Genomic DNA, 18,095 nt, shown 5'->3' with positions numbered 1-18,095 from the left:
TTTGGACTCACAATGGATGGAATTCAACATTGGAGAGCATATGTGAAGGTGTTCCCATGATTTGTGAACCATGATTTGTGCACCATGTTTTGTTGACCAACCAATAAACGCAAGATATGTGAGTGACGTATGGAAGATTGGCATGTCATTGGAGGAAGGGTTTGAAAGGGTGGGCATCGAGATGGCGATTAAACAAGTGATGATGGATAAAGTAGGAGAAGATATGCGTAAGAGAATAATTTGTTTTGAGGATAAGGTAAAACAATCCCTTGCCAAAGGTGGCTCTTCTTATCGGTCATTAAACAACTTAGTCAAATATATATCATCGTCTTGAGTTGCAAAAGTCTGTTGCAACTCCATATATCCAAGAACAAAAACACAAGCGATTATATCCATGTAATCCGGCCTTTTTGTTTCATGTGATTAATCATTAATGGATAGAGCCGTGAATTAAAGACTTGATAGCAATATTTATTGTTTATTTTTTATTAGCAAAAGGATATAACTAGATGAAATATCAAATGAATAAATAATAAATAAAAGTATTCTTTCCTACGATAGAATTGTTCAAACTGAAAAAAATGTGTAAAAATATATTTTTGTCTATATTCATCAATATTAGGGATTTTTAGTTGGAAGTGTGTTTAGGAATTTGCGACCCAATTTTGTACATTATCAGAACTTTTCACCGGAAACTATCCCTTTTTCTAGAAGTGAACCGATCGAACCGTTCAAACCGACTCGATCAACGGATCAAACCGAAAATAATCGTCCTATTGAAATATATACGGTCAGATTTTTAAATTTGATGATTTGTAGTTTGAAACTGGTTTGTGCAAAACAAACCGGCCTGATTAACATTTATTATTTATTTTTATTTTAGGAATATAAAGCTAGATATTGTATTTTCAAGTCACGTTGAACCACATATTTTTTAGGTCACGTTTCAATTTATTTGAGTGAACCACACTTTCAGCATTCCTATTTTGACATACTCGGCATTCCTAGTTTGACTAGTCAAAACAAAATAAAAATAGAACGACCCCTCATCACGTGATGTGTTCAAGAGGAATAATGAAATATCACTTGCCAAAATTCAATTTGGATACACGGACTGGCCGGCACATGTTACTATAATATGAATGTAAATTAAAATGTGAACTCAAACCAGTCATTAATCCTTCAATAGTCTTCTAGCTTGGCTCTACTTTGAGCCTTACTGAATATGGAGACCAATGGAAGCCATGGTATCACCGTTCGGTGTCAGCGAATAATATTGTTTCCGCTACCTTTTCAGGGTCATATCAGTCCCATGCTTCAGCTAGCAAACATACTACACACCCATGGCTTCAAAATAACCATTATACACACTGAATACAACTCTCCTAACACTTCCAACTATCCTCATTTCACCTTCAAGTCAATCAAGGACCGGTTTTCCGAGATCACTGATAAGTTGCCTGGTAACCTAGACGCTAACTATTTTCTTAAGTACCTAAATGAATGCTGTGTAGATTCGTTTAGGGACTGTCTGGCTCTGTTGCTGGCGGAATCAGGTGAAGAAAGGGTTGCTTGTGTAATCACCGATGCTGTTTTCTACTTCGCACAAGCGGTGGCAGATGACATGAAGCTACCTCGGATAGCACTTAGGACAAGCAGTCTTGGTTGTGTCCTTGCTTATAATGTGTTACCCTTTCACTCAAAAAAGGCTTACTTTAACCTTACAAAACAAGGTCTTTCAAATACTTCCATGTCATTCTAATTCATCCCCATATATAGGATAATTTGCATTTGAAAATAGTACTATTTACATGTAGTTTTAGTTTATAAATCAACTCTTTAAATTAGCTAGTTTGATTAATGACATATATTTTTTTATACTTGCCTAAACGTTTGGTCGATGCTTCCAGATTCAGATTATGAAGAAGCAGTGCCAGAATATCCAACTTTGAAATTTAAAGACATTGTAAAGATCACAAACAACCCACAAGGTATGGGAGACTTTACAAGCAACATGCTAAACCAGATGAAGGCATCATCAGGGATCATATGGAACACCTTCAAAGAACTCGAAGAACGCGAACTAGAAACTCTCTCCCAACATTTTCCAGTTCCAAGCTTCACTTTAGGTCCATTCCATAAGTATTTCTCAGCGTCTACGAGCAGCTTGATCGAGCAAGACCAAACTATTTTCTCATGGCTAGACAACAAACCTTCCAAGTCAGTAGTATATGTTAGCTTTGGAAGTGCTGCATACATAACCGAGTCAGAATTTCAAGAAGTGGCTCATGGCTTGGATAATATGGGTTTACCTTTTTTGTGGGCGATTCGACCAGGGATGGTTGTTGGTTCAGAATGGCTCGAGTCGTTGCCTGAAGAATTCCTCGAAAGAGTGGGCGAGAGGGACGCATAGTGAAATGGTCTCCTCAACAAGAAGTATTAGCTCATCCAGCAACGGGGTGTTTTTGGACTCATAATGGATGGAATTCAACATTGGAGAGCATTTGTGAGGTGTTCCAATGATTTGTTCCCCATGGTTTGTCGACCAACCAATAAATGCAAGATATGTGAGTGACGTTTGGAAGATTGGAGTTTTGTTGGAGGATGGGTTCAAAAGGGTGGGAATTGAGAAGGCGATCAAACGAGTAATGACCGGTAAAGAAGGAAAAGAAATGTGTGATAGAATAACTTATCTTAAGGAGAAGGTAAACCTATCCCTCGCTGAAGGTGGCTCTTCTTTTCCCTCGCTAAACAACTTAGTTGATTATATTTCATCGTTTTGACTTAAAAAAATGAGTTCTTACCTCCATACATTCTGAAACAATAACACAATGAGTGAATTTTGAATGAGAGACTTGTATCTTCAAATGATCTCAATTTCTAATAAATTGAGTGATTTCCATCCTAATTTGTTTATGTTTATTTATTGTTTCTTATCTAGTTGTGACAAAAGTCGACTTTTTTTGTATGTTAAGTGGTTTAAGAAAAAATAAAAATAAAAAATGTGTTTATAAGTGGCTTAGGAGATTTTAATGTAATTTTGGACATACACGTAAAGAGCGTAATGTAATTTAGTCGTATCTTTTATTTGCTATATGGCCTAAATGATGTCATCCACTCATCCACAAAATTCAATATGCGTGTCCAACTAGCCGCCGTTGATTGATGTGTCGGGAGCTTCAACTACCTTCTCATGGTGTGTATAATAATAATAATAATAATAATAATATTTCAAATCCCAATTTTATATATAATCTTTTAGAAGTTTGGTGTCGTAAAGTCTCTATTGGACAAATTTACGGCACCAAATTGGTGGTATTTTATTGTTATTTATTTTTGTTTTGTTTTAGTTTCGGCCCGTAATGATAAAATGTCAATTTTGTTTTTTTGTTCTTTTTTTAATTATTTTATTTTAGTTACATTACCGTGACTGATCGTGATAAAAACTGATCGAATTCGCGTAGACTCACCATATTTTTTCTAGTTAACTACAAATCAACGAATCTATGAATCTAGATTGGATTTAACCATCTTTTTAAGATCCGAATCCAGCTATTTGTCTCGATGGTTGTCAGTGAACACCAACGTTGAACGTGAGATAGCCCCCATTTTCACTTTCATATTAGAATCCATGGCTATTGTCTCCATGAACTTGAGGTGGGTTTTTTTTTACAAGTGTGTAAAATCATCTAATATAATTAAAATTATAAATATAAAATTAAACAATGTGTAATTAATTAAGTGTTACAACAAGTTAAATATCAAAACCCTCTTCACCTTGTTGTCGGCTGACGGGTTTTGGAGTTAATATGTTGAACTTTTAACAAGCATGACTCATATATTCATTCATGTCAAACATAGCAATCATACTTCGCATACATTTGAAATCATGTGTTGCAAACACAACCCTTTAACCCATTAGCCATTTATCTAAATTGCCTCTCTTAAAACTATTGTTATGTTTAAGTTATTTCTTATTAGATTAGTTTTATATATTTATAACTTTACAAACCTTTACAAGTTTATATAAATATAAATTTTATAAATGCAAGGACTCATGTGCACCCATATCTCCGACAGAAATTAACTACTAACTACATGCATTCAAGAAACTGAGCGCCAACAGTAGAGGTGGGGCCTGATCGATGTTGCTATCTACATTTTTTTTCTTTTTAACTTTATAAAATCCACATTAGCAAGCACTAAAGGAGAAAAAAAACCAAATTTACATCATCAAAAACGGTTTTTTAACCAATCAATGAAATCTACTAAAATACCATAAAAATAAAAAATGACTATATAATATTATATAATTAAAGATATTAAGAATCACGTTTATTTGCCTAGTAGCTAGCTGTTTACACTTTACAGTCGACACTAGACATGATCATGTGCATTACATATTAATGGAAACTTTTCATCATACTATGCGCTCCTATTTTGACATGCATACGAGCAGATTCATAAATATAACACGAGCAGTCATGTTATGCATGTGTTCGGTTATCAAATTCAATTTGGATACAAGCACCTACACATATGGTCATGTAATTACCAATATATGGTCATGTAAGGGACACACTATTTAATGAATACATATCAACATGTGAAAACCAATTTATTAACTTGATCATTTTTCTTGCTTCGGCTTCGAACTTTTCAGACATGGAGAATCACGGAAGCGTTAGCCGAAGAATAATATTGTTTCCGCTACCTTTCCAAGGTCACATCAGTCCCATGCTTCAGTTAGCAAACATTCTCCACACCCGCGGTTTCAAGATTACCATTATACACACCGAATACAACTCTCCTAAGCATTCCAACCATCCTCACTTCACTTTCAAGCCCATCAAGGACGGGTATTCCGAGATCGCTGACAAGCTGCATGGTACTCCAGACCCTACCTATTTTCTTAAGTACCTAAATAAAAGTTGCGTAGATCCATTTAGGGAATGTCTGGCTAAGTTGTTGGCGGAACCTGGTGAAGAAAGGGTTGCTTGTGTAATCACGGATGTGGGTTTCTACTTTGCGCAAGCAGTGGCAGATGAGCTGAAACTTCCTCGGATCGCTCTCCGGACAGGCAGTATGGGTTGCACCCTTGCATATGACGCTTTACCCTTTTATTCTAAAGAGGCTTGCTTTAAGCTTACAAAACAAGGTCGGTCAAATCTTAATTTATATCATTCTACTCACTCCCCTTGAATCACTTTTATATAATTTACATATAAAAGTCGATGTCCACTATTTTTTAGTAAATATTAAACTAGAAGATTTATTTGCATCAATATCCGGCCATCTTATATGACATAAACTTGTAAAAATGTAATAATGTTTACATCCTAGCTAGTAATATCTATTAGGTGTCTTTAGTTTATAAACTTGTAAAATGTAATAATGTTTACACATACAGTTTCATAAATGTGGGGTTAATGTTTCCAGATTCAGATTATGAAGCATCAGTGCCAGAATATCCACTTTTAAAATTCAAAGACATTGTGAAGATCACAACCAACCCGCAAGGTGTGGAGGCAATAGTCACCAACATGCTTAATCAGATGAAGGCATCATCAGGAATAATATGGAATACATTCAAAGAACTCGAAGAATCTTCTCTAGAAACTATCTCCCAAGATTTTCCAGTTCCAAGCTTCACTTTAGGTCCTTTCCATAAATATTTCCCAGCATCTTCGAGCAGCTTGATCGAACAAGACCGAACCATTCTTTCATGGCTAGACAAACAACTTCCCAAGTCAGTAGTGTATGTTAGTTTTGGAAGTGCCGCATGTATAACTAAGTCAGAATTTCAGGAGGTGGCACATGGGTTGGCTAATATTAGTTTACCGTTTTTGTGGGTGGTTCGGCCGGGGATGGTTGTTGGTTCAGAATGGCTTGAGTCATTCCCTGAAGAATTCCTTGAAAGAATGGGTGATAGGGGTCGGATAGTAAAATGGTCTCCTCAACCAGAAGTCCTAGCTCATCCTGCAACAGGGTGTTTTTGGACTCATAATGGATGGAATTCAACATTAGAGAGCATATGTGAAGGAGTTCCCATGATTTGTTCCTCATGTTTTGCTGACCAACCAATAAACGCAAGATATGTGAGTGATGTATGGAAGATTGGCGTGTTGTTGGAGGATGGGTTCGAAAGGCTAGGAATCGAGAAGGCGATCAAACGAGTAATGAAGGATAAAGAAGGAGAGGAGATGCGTGAAAGGATTGGTTATCTTAAGGAGAGGGTAAACCTCTCCGTCGTTGAAGGTGGCTCTTCTTGTCGATCATTAAACAACTTAGTCAGTTATATTTCATCGTTCTGATTTGTAAAGGATAAGTTGCACTAAATTTGATATATTTATGAATTTTTATTTTTGAATTTAAGTAATTTATAAGATTATAATAAATGTTATTATTCAAATATGATAGATTTTTGATTAATAGATCTCCCATTTTTGGCTTAGTGGTATAAAGGCTTAGTTTTTTTTAGTTGAGACCCAAATTTGATCATCACTCGTGTCACTTTGGGTGGATATTGACAGTGAAATACTTGAGCTAGGCCTTATGAGGTTGTCAGCTCGGATCCCGAGCCCACTCGGATTTTTGTCCAACCATGTGTTACGCCAGAGAGTTTTGCTCTTGTGGCGGCACAACGACTGTCAAGTGGCAGCCGATTGTATGGTTTTTTAGGGGAACGCCTAAGCCAAATTCTGAAGTCATCGTTGACCCGATTAATACAACATAGTCTTGCCAGAGTGGGTCAACGAGGCTCTCCAAATTGGAGAGTGTTGTGACCTAAACACAAAAAAGAAAGTCGTCGTAATGTAAATTAATCAATTGGTTAGAGCATTCACATTTAGTTCCCTACCATATATTCATATATATCATATAATTAACTTAAAAATCACTACAGTTTTATATTCTTTTCAATTAAATAACACACTTTTATATTTTTATCATTATCGTTTCTCTCTTCTTCACTCACAACCAATTTAAAAAATATATTAAAACATTATAATGTGTGAATAATGAAACACCAAATTTAATTATTCTATGTAACATTTTCTCTTTAATCTACTCACATTCACTTATAATCGTACTATATAATTTACAAATTTCCCTCACATATATTTATGGAATAGGTTGAGAATGCTCTTATTAATTAACATAAAGATTTAGGTCATATGATGTGTTTTCGTTGCCAAATGTAGTTGTTAAATCTTCTTTAATTACATGTGACACTCCTTTAATTACATACATGCATGCATACTACATACATTCATACCTTCATACGTTTATTGAGAAATGTATATATGTATATGTATGCATTTTTAAATTTCATTTTCATGACTACAAAACCTGGTAACGTGTCATGCTGGTATATAATTAGGTTCAAGTCTCCAGATTCAAAGATACACAGATATGAATCGGATCAAATATGTTGAAATTGCACCACATATTATGAATGAAACCGGTGAGACATTAACTTTGTAGCAGAAATTTATTTCCGTTATTTAATGTAGATTGGAATTAAATAGAAATTGAATTTCTTATAAATGGCATTTAATACTGGTTAGACATGAAGAAGTAGACGTTTGTTGTGGTGCACTCAAATATTAAAACCATGTTTTCAAAAACCAAGTATCATTTATCAAAGGCATATACCCCATTCTATAATGACTCGGAAAAGATCGTTCAAGATGAATATGATTACTTGGATTGATTGATTTAGTTTTGAGGTGTAATTGTATTAGATGTACTTCTCATCTTAGCACGGAGCACCTTGCTATGATGAGGTTTTTCATCGAACACAATTATAATGATTATTTTTTTTTACAAATATATTAATTTTGAAATAACTTATCACACAAAGGTTCATTAGTCCGTCACTTTTATGCTTTGATTTGTTGTGTTTAAGTCAGCCTTTGTTGTACGTTTTCTATTGACATAAGAATGTTCCACGTTTAATTGTATTATTCACTTTTTTTTTTTTTTTTCTGAATTTGCTTCTGATGGTTTGTGGAGCACTTTGGTAATAAACTTATAAAAAAAATTTTAGATTACTGATCAATATGATTTATTTATTATTTTTACTTTCATTTTTTTCAATTGCTAAGAAGAGTACTTTAGGTTTGCTTATGCAGAGATCGATGTGGTGGTTTGTGTGCTTAGCTGAGTTTTGGCTGGTCGAGGTTTGTATTGCTCGCAACCGTACACTGTTTTGTCTGCATTGGTTTTTTGTTTGGTGGGTGTTTTGCTCTTGAGGTGACCCTTTTGCAATATTTGAACTTTTTTAGTTATGTGACTGCTTCTCTACTTGGTGTTCCGCAACATGTTGATTTTGTATCTATATATGTGCTCTGTTTTGAGTTTTATGGGTTTTGATTGTTAAGTGTTTGAAAAAATGCCTAGATGTTTTTGTTTGTTATTTTTGGTTGTGTATCGATACAATATTAGTTATATCAGGATAGTTGTATTAGAACAGATCTTTGACTTTCATCGTCCTCAAAAGAGGGCAGTAATCTTAACTAGGGTTTCGTTTGTAAATATTGTTTTTGGTAGGAGTGTGCATGGTCTGGTTTGGGTCGGTTTTGGGCTAATTCCAAACCAAAAACAGAAATTTGGTTTAGGATTTTGGATTTTTGAAATTCGTTTTGGGTAGTCACAGGTTTTATTTTTTGTATCAAATCCATTTCTTGGACACGTGTGCTTAATTAGTGCTTACTTTGTTTATATATCTTTATGGTTAACGATACATAATCGTTGTTATACCTGTTGCTTTGAAAAAGTTATTTGAATAACCTAAAAGCATGTAAATTTGTAGCCTATTACTTTCAATGAAAATATGTATGATCTTACATGTCTTTATTAATATTAAAAAATGATGAGTTTATTTATGGTAAATATGGAAAATGCAAAACACTATTCTTTCAGACTTTAAAATGGCATGTAATGGGCCGGATGTTATGTCAATAATATATTGTGGTGGTTTATAAAGATACATGTTAGCTGTTTGTGTTTTTTAGGTGGGCTCAACATTTTGTTTACTAGGACAGTTCAAACAATAGGCAAATGACATAACATTTTTTGGTGCAATGGGTTATAATCAAAGGCAGTATTAGTTTGCACAGATACATGAATTGAGTCTTTGCTGGTCAAGTTCAAGTTATTATCAGATGGTTAATGGCTCAATTCACATCCGCTTATCCATTTACACTGTAGAATTTAAAGATATGCAAAGGGGTAAAACGGTTTTTCTGCAGTGAGGAAATTGGTGTTAATTGTTACAGATTTATTGTTTAACAAAAATCTAAGTCCATTGGTTTTATTTTCAAACTTCGACATCGAAGAGTTTTCTCAAACTTTACGCCACCCGCCACAAAGCTGCTGGTCTAAATACCAATTTTAAAATAAAAATGACACAAAATAATGACGTAACTTAATATATCAATGATCATTTAATAAGAAAGAGGTTTGGTGTTTTATGTGACTCGGGTTCGATTCTTGCTCTCATAATTTAGTGTCGACGTGGGAGACTATGTGAGTAGGTGGTGTCACCAGCTGGATCATTGAACTGAACGGGTTTTATCTCACTGCACTGTTATGCCTTTAACCGAGTGTTCATGGGTGTTGGCCTTAGGTGAGAATTTCCCAAGATCGGAAGACGAGTGTATCCCGATATAATGGATTATATTACTTGTTGACCAGTCGATCATTAACACAACATTGCAACAGCTAGATTAGAGTAGAACGTAATGGTCCGAGTAAAGTAGCAAAAACAATAACACCCATGAGTAACTTTTTAAATAAATAAACTGACACGAGTAAATTGTAATGCCAAAGTAGTAGAGGCGAGATAACTAGTAACAAACTAGTGGTGTTGACTATCTGAGCTTGCAAACTACTTGGTCCAGTTAGTCTTTTGTAAAATTAATCGGGATGATGCATTTCGTGAGTCAACCACTCGGGTCAGTTGGTTTGTAAGTTACTTGCCCTTCCGAACATTAGAGATCTACTCGTCGTGATGAAAACATTTATGCAGTAGTCATGGGAGTTATTACGAGGCTACATCTTCTTTGCTCGTGGCTACTAAACGAGTATGGAACTTGCTTGTGTTAGTTAGTTTATGGTCACACGGCATATTTTTAGTGGCCCTGTAAACTACTTGTTTCATTGCACAAACTACTCGATCGATTAGTTTTTAATTACTATTTTTAAAATATAATGAAAATTTTATCTAAAACATAAAATTGGTTTTAAAAATACCTTTTTTAAAAATTTTCGCTACAATAAAGTCTTCATTTTCTAGAACCATATGTGATCCCAATGCTAATAGTTAAAACACCATTTATTCTTGACTGATGTAAATCTACGTAAACAAATTGACTACCGGCTTGTCTTGAATCAATAAACCAAATATTAAATTGTATATCAGCATTTGCTTCGGCTGGATTCTAAAAGGGCACATGTTTCTTACCCTAAGCTACCTACCCACCATTTAATGGCAATTTTTTTAACGACCAACAAAAACATTTATTAAAAAACAAATATAAACGAAACAGACCTAGCAAGATACTAGACCAAGGCCCATGCATCGCCAGCAAGAAAAACCATAAATACAATCTCACCTATTACACTTTAATCTCATCAATTCTCTCAAAACAAATACGTGCCCACCCGATGTAATTCTAACCCAAAGGTAACTAAAAGCTCTTATGTTTCCCACAACCCCATCCACCGTTACCGTCGAGTCATCAAAACACCATTTCATTTCGATTCCATAAACACCACAATGACACCAAACAAACCGTACAATTATACTTTGCTTTTTTTCTTGAAAACTTTGTGTATTAATATAAATCTAGAATATCTAGAATTCTAAACGCGAAGATAAATGACATGAAGTCATTTTTTTTCTTTTAACTAAACAAGAGTTTTATTTAAAAACAAACATATTACAATAAAGCGACAAGTAAACAACCTTTAACCTTTTTTATATAGCAGAACGTATCTAAAGAAGAGTGTCTTCAGTGTGTTAGGATGTCATGGAGAATGACGATTGATTGGAGAATAAAATGGATCGATGAGAGATTGTACTTCAAGATTAAAGTAATTATGAAGATTGATTGATATCCGAATTTTTCGGATAGTTGATTTCACTATCCGATTCCGTATCCGAAATTTTGGATAATCGAATTTTCGGTTTCATATTCGATTTTCGAATATTTCGGATACGAATTCGGATTCAGATTTTTTAACACCCATACCCGAAAGGGTACCCGAGGGTGCTCCATAAACTCACATTCACGGGTTCATAAACCAAAGCGCTTACTCACAAGTCGAACCCGCTCCACCTATTGCAGCCTAATTTATTCTTGTAATTTGTCATTTCTAAACAGGTGGATGATTTGATGCCGATTAAAATCAAAATAAATTTGCTTCTTTTATGCATAAAATTCATCACATAAAATGTCAATCAATATTTAGGTACATCTAACTTTCAAGAGATCGAACAGTACACACACGTGGTTGTTTAACTTAAATGTTTATAAATAAGGCAAACATATGTAAAGCTAACCAAGATCATAGCCATGAACAACCATGAACCAGCAGCAACCATGCAACCGCGGTCAAACAACCACAGGCTTGTGCTCTTTCCATTACCATTTCAAGGTCACATAAACCCCATGCTACAATTAGCAAACATTCTCTATACCAAAGGCTTCAAGATTACCATCATTCACACCGATTTAAACCCTCCGAATCAATCCAACTACCCGCAATTCACCTTCGAGTCAATCCCTAGAGGGTTATTGTTTAAATCCAAAGAAGAGAGGTTAACTCTTGGGACTAGTAATTACGTCATCAACTTCATAAACAAAAGTTGCATCGAACCGTTCACGGTCTGCATGGCTAAGTTGCTAGACCGCGAGCCCGTGACATGCTTGATATCAGATGCATTATGGCATTTCACTCAGCCGGTGGCGGACAGTTTGAAACTTAAACGAATTGCGTTAAGAACAAGCAGTCTATCTTGCATCCCGGTTTATGCAGCTTTTGTTCTTGGTGTAACTAGTTACTTCAAAACCACGATTAAAGAAGAGCTTGTGTTGATGACGGAAACCGATATAGAAAAGATTAAGAAAGACGGGTCTGAAAAGGGGAACAAGGAGTTGATATGCCACATGATTAACGAAACAAAGGCGGCTTCCGGGATCATATTCAACACTTTCAAAGAGCTAGAAGAGCCTGCATTTTTAGCCTTGTCCCAAGATTTTAAGATCCCGAGTTTCCCCATCGGTCCGTTTCATACGTATTTTCCGGCCTCGTCTAGCAGTTTATTACAACAAGATAAAAGCTCGATTTCGTGGTTGGACCACCAACCGGCTAGTTCGGTGGTGTACGTGAGTTTTGGGAGTATTGCTCAAATGGGTGAAGCTGAGTTTACTGAAATGGCTTGGGGGTTAGCAAATAGTAAGCAGCGGTTCCTGTGGGTCGTTCGGCCTGGTTTGGTTAATGGGTGTCAATGGCTCGAGTCATTACCAAAAGGGTTCAAAGAGGAAGTAGGTGAGAGAGGGTGTATTGTCAAGTGGGCCCCGCAACAAGAAGTACTAGCTCATCAAGCCGTGGGGTGTTTTTGGACTCATAATGGATGGAACTCGACTCTAGAGAGTATTTGTGAAGGTGTTCCTATGATCTGCTCGCCTTGTTCCTATGACCAACCGATTAATGCACGTTACGTGACAGACGTTTGGAAAACAGGAGTGATGTTGGATAGTAAGATGAACCGAGAGGAGACCGGAATCGCGATAAAAAGAGTAATTATGGAAAAAGAAGGTAATGAGATGAGACTAAGAGCTAAATCTCTTCAAGAGAAGGTGAAGAAATCTCTACAAAAAGGTGGATCTGCATGCCAATCACTAGAGAAATTAGTTGACTATATCCTCTCTTTCTAGTATGTACGTATTCGGTATTCCTATCGTTCATGTTTTTATTGTTCAGAATAAACCAGTGGAAAATAATTTCACGCACGATGTAGCGGGAAACATATATGTATTACAAATTCAAAAAGGTTAATTTACAATGGTTTTAGGCTTGATTATACAAATGAATTCTCATGTAATGTAACTAAGAAAAAAGCGTGACAAGTATTATACATCCAAGGTGCCTATGTACATTATTATAAAAATGAATATCATACTTCGCATTTAATTGACCTGCAAAAGGTTGTTATACCTTTCATTCATATCTAGATGCAACTTCTACTATTTACTTGTTGGTCTACAAAATAGGGCCAACTGACCATGGCACACCTTCAATCAATCATACTTTTTAGATCGATCGGCGAGTTCCACCCACTTTGCGTTAAAAGGCCATCGACAGCTCGGTGAGCCAAGACCACCTCTTCTGGAGCCCTCTCAACTAAATACCCTCTTTCCTCGATCCCTTTTGAAAATTCCAACATGGAATATTAGTAACCGCTTTTCACCAGCCCATACCAAAACTCCATGTACTGATCCTTTGTCATTACAAGACTTCCAAAACTAACGTAAATAACCGACTTCGTTCATTAAGATTATAAATGAACGATTAACGAACATAAACGTACGCACAAAACTAAATGTAAGTGAAAGAGCAAAATTGAGCTAAAATTAATGTGAAGAAGAATGTGTCGGCTCTAAAATGTTTATAAAAAAGATAGTAAGTTAATGTATATATTAACCAATGAACAAAAACAAACTTTAATGAATGAACAAAAACAAGCATTATCGTGTTCGATCAATTTACGAAAAATGAACAAAATTTTTTGATCATGTATACTCGTTTGATTCTTATATAAATGAACTTCCCGCTTCATGAACGGTTCAATGAACGTTCGTCATTCGGTTCATTTCCAAGACTTGGGAGTTTTTGGACACTAGCTTGTAATTGGTTAAATTTTTGGCAAGGTAGTCAAATGACCAATCTTGTGATTTTCAATAGTACTCAGTTATCAAATTCAATTTGTTGAAGATCAAGTCACTTATCAAATTCAATTTGTATACATTTAAGGACTTTCGTATGCTGTCTATGGTCAAAGAAGGGACTTAATAATATAACATGCAAACTAGTCTAGCAAAAAAAGCAATATTTCATTAATCTTCACTCACCTCACCTTTGAGTATTGCTAAGCATGGAGACCCAGAGAAGCGTGACCAATCTTCGGAGAATAATATTGTTTCCACTACCTTTTCAGGGTCATATCAATCCCATGCTTCAGTTAGCAAACATTCTACACGCCCGCGATTTCAAGATCACCATTATACACGCCGAATACAACTCTCCTAACCCTTCCAACTATCCTCACTTCACCTTCAAACCCATCAAAGACCGGCTTTTGGAGATCGCTCACCAGTTCCCTACGAACCAAAACGGTGCTTATTTTGTGGAGTATATAAATAAGAGTTGTGTAGATCCTTTTAGAGATTGTCTGGCTGGGATGTTGGCAGAACCCGGTGAAGAAAGAGTTGCTTGTTTGATCTCGGATGCGGGTTTCTACTTCACGCAGGCGGTTGCTGATGATCTGAAGCTACCTCGGATAGTGCTTAGGACAGGCAGTCTCGGTTGCGGTCTTGCTTACAACGCTTTACCCTTTAACTCTAAAAAAGATTGGCTTTACTTGACAAAAGAAGGTTGGTCATATTTCGTTCATATCATGTAACTATCACTCCCAAAATGTGTTTTATTTACATACTCAATATGCACTATATATTTATATCCATCATATAATATTAATGTTTACATCGCATGCAATTATATCTTATTAAGTTATACACACCATCAAAATTCAAAATAATGACGTACTGTAATAATAACATATAGTCATATATGATGTTATTATTTAATTTGTAACAGACGCTTTGTTTAATACATGACTAATTGTTTTGTAGCAACTTATATTATACCCATTCACTTTCTTGGTTGTTTCAGATTAAAAGGAGTTGCTTATGGCTCATTTTAGCAGTTTACTAAGTTATATTATCTACAAAATATTGTAAAAATGTCAATTTTAGTCAATTATAATGATACCCTAAACATGTAAAAGCATCCCACCTTTGAAAAGTCTAGTAATATCACAATAAATTTATTAAATGTCTAATTCAAACACATTCCACTACGACAAATCAGACCTATCCCGACAACTATTTCTGAACTTTTCCCGACAACATGTAGTTGGTATAACTCTAAAATTTCTATCCCGACGATAAACAGTCGGGATAAGTGTTGTCGTCATAGCTTCGTCCCGAAAAAAACATAAACTCTTTCCCCACTACATGTCGTCGGGATAAATATTACAAAAAACATTTTTAAGAAAATGTTTTATTCTTTAATAAAAAGATAAAAAAATATTTTAATAAAATATTAAAATCTTATCCCGACAACATGTCGTCGGAATAGTAAAATGAATAAAATAATAATAAACTCTATACCGACAACATTTCGTCGGTATATATTAACGAATAAAATAATATCAAACTCTATCCCAACAACATGTTGTCGGGATTGACTTTAATATTATTTTATTCATTTTACTATTCCGACGACATGTTGTCGGGATAGAGCTTAAAAATTATTTCATTCAGCTGTATTTTTTCCGCTGTTTTCCAGATTTCGACCTGTTTTTCAGCTAATTCCAAAACACTAAAATCAAAATCCATAATACACAATTAATAAACTTATATTATCCAACATCAAACATACCAAACATACGACATTCGACCCGTCAATTTGTTCAAAAACAAAAAAAAAGAGTTATCCAAATGAAACACAACTAAAATGCCATTGTCCTTGTTTAATTGTCACTTTCATCTTCGCTTTCATAAGGTCGATGTTGTCATTGTTTATTGGCATCTTCAAGTTTTTTGTCAAACTCTTGTGACATTTTTGCAAACATCTCTTGCATTTGACTTTGTTGTTGTTGAAGTTCGGCTTTTAAACTTTCTTGCCAATCTTGTTGTGATGGTCCAGAGGAAGATCCAAATTTAGGTGCAACAGGTGGTGCCGCCTTTCTTGCAATTCGTCCAATTCCCCGTAGATGCCTGCGTGATTCACCGAAAACATTTAGAAAAACTTGTGAATCGCAATAATCATCCGATCCATCATCAATTCTTGTTCTTTCCGCTTTAAGTCGTTCCTAAAAAAAATAAACATAATACATGCTCATTTTGGCCCGAACACAATTTAATTGACCAAAATATGTAAGTTTTGGTAGAAATGGGTAATTTTGACCCATTTGAACCAAAACTTGCATATTTTTGAGTTATTTAAAGTGTGTTATGCTCGTTTTGGCCCGAACAACTTTAGTTGATCAAAATGTATATGTTAACTCGAACTTTGTATCAAAAACTATCTGTAACAACCCAAAATTTTAATATAACTTGATAGAGGTAAACCCCCTCTTTGCTGAGGGTTACTCTTGTTAAGCGACTTTAAAAGGTCAACGATATCAAATAAGCTATGCCTATTGCTTAAATCCAGTAGTTCCTTGTCTCCCTAATGCAACTTAGGCTAATACGTTCTCTTGATCAACCTTTGTGATGATCAATATAGAACTAATTACGAAAGTTTTATGATTCTACATAATAAGTTAACTCTCTGAATTTAAAAGGTTGAAAATAACAATTTTTGAAACGAAAACCGAATAAGGCATTGACATTTAAAAACTGTCATTTGAGTTAATTAATATAAACACCACAATATTTTAGTTATTAGTCAAATATTAATTTTTGATTCCTGGCCGATATTTTGCTTGAGGCATGATAACCGATATATCATCAATATCTCACCGATATATCTCCGATATAGACTGCATAGTTGGAATTCAGTGGACTTCAATGGATTCTCATGTTAAGGGCATTTCGTATATGGTTCTGGTTCTATATGTAAACATCTAGAAGTGTGTTTGTATCTAATATCAAACACAATATGTAACTATTTTACAAACCAAAATACTAGTGAATAATATGTCAAACTGTCAAGTCAATGGGATATCAGCATTTGATTCAGCCACCTATATATAAATTACGATATGTATTTAATAAATTGAGGTCCTGGACCACTCGTCCTGGAATCAATAAATTATATATTCAATCGGATATCAACATTTGATTCAGTCGTTTATATATAAATTTGATGGTATTACATGTGAAGCAATATATAGGACCATCTCAAAACTTTCAAGTGTCACCAAACACATATGTGAGGGCTTATAAATAACACAGACAAGGTCACATAAATTTAGGCTTGTAAACGAATCAAACGAATACGAACACTTAATCGAACACATATTTTATGTTCGTGTTTGATTATATTCGCTTGTTTAACTTCTAAACGAATAGTTCACGAACATAAATGAACATAATATAATGTTAATGCTAGTACTTAGTTTAATTTTAATATGTTAATTTAACTAGTTTTGTATTTTGATTTACATTTTATGGTGTTGTATAATTTAAAAAAATAGAAATAAAAAACATAATATATGTTAATGCTAGTTATTGTTAGTTAAACCACAACATGATGGGGCCGGATTGTTAGTTAAAACTCCAATGTCTATGTGACAGTGACGTGACGCTTTAACTAACAACTTTAATTATCTCCACCACAAGCAGCCTTATTAATAAATATATCCGTAATTACTATGTTCAAATTCATTTACAAGACTAAAATAAAGATAGAAATGTCATGTTTCATGCAAGCCTCAATTAACACAAGGCTAAATCAACCGCCGATATCCGACTATTCACTTGTTGGTTTAAATTACAATAAGACACTCTAAATTACAATAAGACAATCCACCATCCATTAAGCAATCTTTTGCAAATCTCGCCATGTCAACCGCCAATCTCCGACTATTCACTTGTTGGTCTAAAACATAAGGCCAACCGATCATTAACACTCCTTCAATCACACTCTAAAGTCGAGTTTCATCCACTCGGTGAGTCAAGACCTCCTCTTGTGACGCCCACCTGAAGAAATATTCTCTCTCCTCCATCCCTTTTGGCAATTCCTACGGACCTAGGATGGATTATTATTAATTAAGTCAGGTCATATGACTCACAAGA

The 18,095-nt window shown here is 34.9% G+C and overlaps 1 protein-coding gene and 3 pseudogenes across 2 annotated transcripts; all 4 read left to right on the top strand.

The window, feature by feature from the left end:
- Nucleotides 1-905: 905 nt before the first annotated feature.
- LOC143629275 (UDP-glycosyltransferase 76G1-like) lies at nt 906-2,888 on the top strand (annotated as a pseudogene). Its single transcript, XR_013152924.1, has 2 exons — nt 906-1,733; nt 1,911-2,888. The product of XR_013152924.1 is annotated as a UDP-glycosyltransferase 76G1-like (transcript).
- Nucleotides 2,889-4,603: 1,715 nt separating this feature from the next.
- On the top strand, nt 4,604-6,327 carry LOC143629207 (UDP-glycosyltransferase 76B1-like). The gene is made up of 2 exons (XM_077098540.1): nt 4,604-5,158; nt 5,440-6,327. The coding sequence occupies exons 1-2, from the start codon at nt 4,666-4,668 to the stop codon at nt 6,312-6,314; spliced, it is 1,368 nt and encodes a 455-aa protein (XP_076954655.1). The 5' UTR covers nt 4,604-4,665; the 3' UTR covers nt 6,315-6,327.
- Nucleotides 6,328-11,539: 5,212 nt separating this feature from the next.
- LOC143629274 (UDP-glycosyltransferase 76B1 pseudogene) lies at nt 11,540-13,038 on the top strand (annotated as a pseudogene).
- A 1,126-nt stretch (nt 13,039-14,164) lies between these two features.
- Nucleotides 14,165-14,692, top strand: LOC143629243 (UDP-glycosyltransferase 76C2 pseudogene; annotated as a pseudogene).
- The last annotated feature ends 3,403 nt before the right edge of the window (nt 14,693-18,095 follow it).

Source organism: Bidens hawaiensis, unplaced genomic scaffold, assembly GCF_021521415.1.
Source record: "Bidens hawaiensis isolate Kalapana, Puna unplaced genomic scaffold, B.hawaiensis_p1.1 tig00005179_1, whole genome shotgun sequence".
Classification (NCBI taxonomy): domain Eukaryota; kingdom Viridiplantae; phylum Streptophyta; class Magnoliopsida; order Asterales; family Asteraceae; genus Bidens; species Bidens hawaiensis.
Note: the sequence above shows the minus strand (reverse complement) of the source record. Positions and strands in the feature narration are given on the sequence as shown.

Excerpts from the sequence above, each read along its gene's own strand:
- LOC143629207 (XM_077098540.1), top strand. The coding sequence starts at position 4,666 with ATGGAGAATCACGGAAGCGTTAGCCGAAGAATAATATTGTTTCCGCTA. Across the intron at positions 5,159-5,439 it reads CTTTAAGCTTACAAAACAAG|ATTCAGATTATGAAGCATCA; the intron begins GTCGGTCAAATC and ends TAATGTTTCCAG.